Source organism: Papaver somniferum, chromosome 3 (genome assembly GCF_003573695.1).
Source record: "Papaver somniferum cultivar HN1 chromosome 3, ASM357369v1, whole genome shotgun sequence".
NCBI lineage: Eukaryota > Viridiplantae > Streptophyta > Magnoliopsida > Ranunculales > Papaveraceae > Papaver > Papaver somniferum.
Window position 1 is genome coordinate 100,708,224 of NC_039360.1, and position 6,047 is coordinate 100,714,270.

The 6,047-nt window shown below is 36.2% G+C and overlaps 1 protein-coding gene across 1 annotated transcript; it reads right to left on the bottom strand.

Annotated features, from left to right (window-relative positions):
• Positions 1-285: 285 nt before the first annotated feature.
• On the bottom strand, positions 286-1,872 carry LOC113359792 (zinc finger MYM-type protein 1-like). The gene has a single exon (XM_026603372.1). The coding sequence runs from the start codon at positions 1,870-1,872 to the stop codon at positions 286-288; it is 1,587 nt and encodes a 528-aa protein (XP_026459157.1).
• Positions 1,873-6,047: the final 4,175 nt, after the last annotated feature.

Consider the following 6,047-nt stretch of genomic DNA (forward strand, 5'->3'; position numbering starts at 1 on the left):
CAACATTAAATATCCCAATACGGTATTTATGCTCGTTGCTGTTTTCTTGGACATTGCGTTTTGCTCTTCCTTTACCTAAACTAGAATCATTCATACAAACAACCTTAATCTTATGCTGCTCACAAAATGAAGATACTTCACTAAGTAAATCATTCCAACCATTATCCCTCATCTCTTGTAGTCTTGTCTTACAAATCCGAACTAACTTCATGGCATTCACAATATCCTGGTCTTTTCTTTGTAAAGCTTCTGACAAATCATTTGTAACTCCCATAATATTTTTCATCAAATGAAGACGAAAGCAAAATTATATAACTTCATATGAACCAAAATACCTCTAGCTTCAAATCTCTTATCAGAAGTTTTATCTTTTGAAACTGATCTAAGTACACCCATCACAGCTGAATACAAATTAATCAAGCTAATTAAAGTATTTTGGTGCGAACCCCACCTTGTATCCGCAGCATGCTTGAGGTTCGACTCTTGGTTTACTCCTCGCCCAGTTTCAAGTTCATTGTTGCTAAGAGCTTCAGAAATTTCAGCACCTTTTATTTTTCGAAGTATTTCAAGGCGTTTAGGTGATCCTCCAACAACATTAGTCACACAAGTAACTAATGAAAACAAATCCTTGATTTCTGGATCTTTTTTCGCTACATTTACAACAGCTAACTGTAATTGATGAGCAAAGCAATGAATAAAATATGCAGACTCATTTTCATCCAAAATAAGCTTCTTAAGACCATTATACTCACCTTTCATGTTGTTAGCCCCATCATAACCTTGTCCTCGCAACTGGGAAAAACTTAAATTATGCCTCGAAAAGAAATTAGCGATTGTTTTCTTGAGTGAGAGGGCAGTGGTAGTAGCTACGTGTTCAATCCCAACAAAGCGCTCAATAACACGTCCTTCTTTCACATACCGTAAAACGATAGCCATTTGTTCCTTTGACGAAATATCTTTAGACTCATCAACCAGAATTGAAAAGAATGAATCACCAATGTCTCGAATAATTGCAGCAATTATTTCAAATGAAAAAGCACTTGTAATATCTTTTTGAACATCAGGAGAGGTCAATTTCAGATTTTTCGGTGCATTTTCCATAATATAAGGCTGCAAATCTTCTACATTGATGTTACCAAGCCATGCTAAAATCTCAAGAAAATTACCCCGATTTGCATAATCATCACCTTCGTCATTCCCACGAAATGCAAGACCCTGTCTTAGAAGTATTCGGACAATTTGTATTGAAGCCCTCAAACGAATTCCATATTGCCTTCTAGTTTCATCTGTTTGTTTAACAAGTGCTGTGTCAATATGTACTTTTTCATCTAACAAGTCTTCACAGGCTTTCCGAGCTTTGTTGTGAGCACTATTTATATCTCCTACATGAACCTGCAGTCTTGATTTCTTACTCCAAGTACAAAATCCTTCATCAGCAAAGTTATTAGCACCACTTGATTTAAACAAGTAACAACATAAACAATATACTCTATCTTTTGATATGTTGTATTCTAGCCAATATTCATGAGCTTTGAACCAAGAATGATTGAACTTTCTACCTTTCCGTGAATTAGGAAATTTATGAATTTTAGGCTGGCACGGCCCATTCTGCAAATATGCCCTTCGAACTTGGTTTCTAACATTTGGATGATAATCCATAATCGGTTTTCGAAGCCCTGGATCCGAAGGGAGGTTTGCCAATTCAACATCAGTTAACAAGTTCACCGCATCACTTTCTTTTAATCTTTTCACTTCAGTAGGTAAAGAAGAAGCAAGTTCACCAAGTTCATTTGTACTGCCACTACCTGATCCACCTCGTTTTGAAGGCGATGATAAATCAACTGTCGCCTTCCTTTTGTAAAACCTCTCCATCGACAATTGAGTTTTCTTCATCATAAATCACGGAATTGGATGCGTAAACCTACATTGACGATTTGATGCTTCAATTAGAACATTGTAAACAAACAAAATATACAAAAATCAAACAAAACAGAACATTGATACTTCATACTTTTATTAAGAACAATATGAATAAAATAAATAAATTTGAGAAAACCCTAAAAATTCAAATAAAAAACAAGGGTGACTCTGATTACTTATGGATTAGCTAGTATTTTAACGAATCTCAGTATATTTATGTAAACTATGATTATAGAGAGGAGGAATTTTGCTTTGATTAAGAAAAGAATAAAAACCCTAACTTCAAAATAACCAAATCCAAACAAACGATGGCATATACTTCAGAATTGAAAATAGAATAAAAAGGAAATCATGGTTAAGCTTCACCTTCACCTGATTTGTGATCGGTATCATTAGCTAACTAATAATATCTTGCGAAAGAGTCGAAGAGATGCAGAGAAGAGGTTCTCTTTTTTCTTTCGTGGTCTCCAAAGAGATATTGTCGGTGACTCAGTGAAGATAAAAAACCAATCTAAGCTACTCGGTGGAGTAATAAAAAAAATGGTTATTAGTTTTAACTTTGACCCTTTGAAAATATATAACTTCAAGTGTGTCATTTATATTTGCACCCACAAGAGTCTATTATTACGGAAAAACCAACTCTATTCTTACTAAATTTGAAATTTCAGTGGGTGCAAGCGCCCCCATTTGCACTCACATGCCTCCGTCCCTAAGAGCAACTGCAGTGGTGCGATCAAAACCAAAGATCAAAGATCAAAAAAAAGACCAAATTTTGGGTTTAGTCCGTGTTGTGACGCAACGGTACATGATTAAAATTTCGTCAGGCGGACTTTAAAAGTCCGCCCCATTTTTTTTTCGTAAAATTTCATCAGGCGGACTTTTAAAGTCCTCCCCATTTTTTGTAACTTTCATCAGGCGGACTTTAAAAGTCCGCCCCATTTTTTTTTCGTAAAATTTCATCAGGCGGACTTTAAAAGTCCGCCCCATTTTTTGTAACTTTCATCAGGCGGACTTTAAAAGTCCGCCTCATTCTTTTTTTTTTTATTTAATTTGAATTTTCATCGGGCGTAATTTAAATCTCCGCCCATTAACAAGCGTACTTTAAATTTACGCCCAGCAACAAGCGTACTTTAAATTTACGCCCGACTATATTAGAATTTGGGATTTGGTCGCGACCATATTTGGTCTGGAATTTGATCTTTGGTTGGGATTTGATCTTTACTCCGTCCCACTGTGTTACGATCTCATCCCAAATTTTTGGTTATACTCGCCCACTGTGGATGCTCTAAACCACTAATCCATTACTTATTCCACTAACGTTTAATTCCTAACTTGTAGGCCTACATTTCCCACGTCTGTTAGTTCAACAATTACTAACCAGTAATTATCTAAAACACGTCTTATGATACCTAATTAATAGGAGATCACCTTTACCAAATCTAAACACACGTTTCCTTTTTTTTCTTAAACCGTGTTTGGATTATATCCAACACTCCGTTAACACCCTCCCCCTCTTTCTCTTTGGGTTAGGCTTCAATAACCGTTGTTTAACAAACTCTTTCCTTTTCAAAGACATCGCTTTATCAATCTCACCGAATATATCATCACCACTCGCCTTCTCTGGAGTATCTGGTGCATCTTTAATGGCTGATAAGAATGGAGCCTGATCTTTTAAGAAAAATTTTCTAGCTTTAGCTGCTTGCCGACGAATCAGTTGGAATCTGGAAACACCATGACCATCATCTTCCGGTGCTTCAGGTGGATATCTTCAGATGGCATTGGATACCCATTGTTTGCTCTAATTGGTGTAATGAATTTTTGATGGTTTTTGCATTGGAGAAAAGTGGGGGGTTTGAATTTTGGGTTCTGGGTTTTGGTTAGAAGGATGAAATGGAGGTTTTAGGGGAGAAATTTGGGAGGTAAAGTGAAGGAATCTCCTTTAGAGAGAGTGAGTGAGTGAGGGGGTTTGGAATTTGGATAGGGTGTACTGTTAACTGTGAGCGGATGGGAGATATTTGTACTCCTAGAACTCCTCTGGTAGGAAGGACGGAAGAGAAATGAACCGGAATGAAGTAACTCGGTTTTATTTCAAGGCATCAGGTGGCAACCTTTGTTTAATGGATCATGGATTCGTAATCACAAGTTTTACACTTGTATTTTCCACATCAACTGAAGCATGAGTGTTTTCTTCTTTTCGTTTCATTCATGCTGTAAAAACTTGTGTTGAACTTCTTTTGGAGTTTTCTTCTCCTGCTTAAATGGTTATTGACTTTGACGATATTTTAGTTTGAATGGTTATCTTTCGATTAGATTTGCTAAATGTGTCAAATTCACAGAAGTTACTTATTCTGCGAGATTTCTAAATTTGACAAAGACACCCTTAGTTAAAATGTAGACGTAGAAGTCACACCACACCTGCAATTGCATTGAGCATAATCTTTAAATATCTATGAGCAAGAGCAAGCCTTTGGCCGTTATCTAACTCCCAGATAGCAATATCACCAACATTTGTTCCAACTGAAAGTTCAAATCCCTCGATTAATCAGAACACACATAGAAGCTACCTTTATTTCATCTATGGACAAAGAAAGAACACAATTAAAGTAATTATCGACCCCATATAAGATCCTCACCGGGAGACCTTTTACTCCGATACTACAATCTGACGAAGTATTTAGTTTAGCTGTTTCTGACTCACTGATTATTCGGCTAATTGATCATTAAGCTAGATATTTCGAATTTGGCTGTTGGTATTTTCTGGGCTATTTTGCGTTTCCTCCCCTTTTAAGATTGCCGATTAACATTTTCTACCCAAATAGATTAAACTTAGCGTTTCCTCCTCCCGTAAGAAATTCCACCTATTACTCGGTTAGCTGAGTCACCCCATGCGCACGCGTGCCAAAAACTGTATACATGTTTAAAAAATTACCTAAATTACCTTCTAGTGCTCACATGCTAATCTTATCTTCTTCCATTTTTAAAATTTAGAAAAACTTAAACCTACTGTAATCATCGATTATCATCGACTAATGTTAAATCTCTATCACCACCATAATTTCCAAATGAATCTAATCAAACCAATCTTCAAATTAATTATCACGAGCCATACTAGAAAACAGACGGCATAAATGGTGGTGTGCCGTTGAATCTTCAAGTAGCAGCCTGCTGTGTCTTCAAACCAATCTCTGTCACGACCATAATTTCTCCAAATCAATTTGGACCCAGTTAAGTTTCACTCAACACAAACTTCTCAAAATTTGTTAAGCTCCATTATTTAATTTTATCTTGACACAATTGCATACACATCCAATCACCAGAATTTTCATACAAAGTCAAATTTATTCCAAACCCAATCAATCACGACAAACAAAACTTTTGAGATCTAAAATATCAAAATTCAGCTGATGGAACATCTTCCATTTCTGACGCAACATCTCCCATTATATGTGATCTGAATCTCTAAAAAAAAGTTCCACATTATATACTCATACGATTAACCCTTTTACTTAATTCACGAACTGGCCCACAAACCCCTCTTGCAGAATCAAGCTTCAATAACAAAGACATTAAAGCTTCGATCTTTCTTAATTTTTCTTTTTCCTTACTTCTAATTCTATCAACTGTTTCTTCTTGTTTGGTTTGGGCTTCTAATTAAAATGTTAATTTATATACTCATAGCGATTCCATCAATCATATTGCGAATTAGGTGAGATCAATAGGTTGATTGTGTCAAGAAATTGTAAGTATTAGGGATTCACCAATGAAGTTTGATTTGATTGGAATTTCAGTAGTTTCTATGAATTAGGATTACTAGTTTTAGTTTAACGATTGTGGGGTGGGATTTCTAGGGAAGAAAAAAAAAGGGAAACCTATAGGAGGATTATGAAGAAGAGAGGCTCGGATAGTGAGAAGAAGCAGGAATGAAAATTGTAATGTAGCGCCGGGTGTAGTAGGCAGTGAAGAAGATGATGAGATCTAGTTATTTTTTAGTCGGGGGCATTTTAGGAAGGTCACAAAATACGTGTACAATTTTTGCCACGTGTGCATAGGGATGACTCAACTAACCGAATAATGGATGGAATTCCTAAAGTAGGAGGAAACGCCATTTAACAATCTTGGAAGGGGAG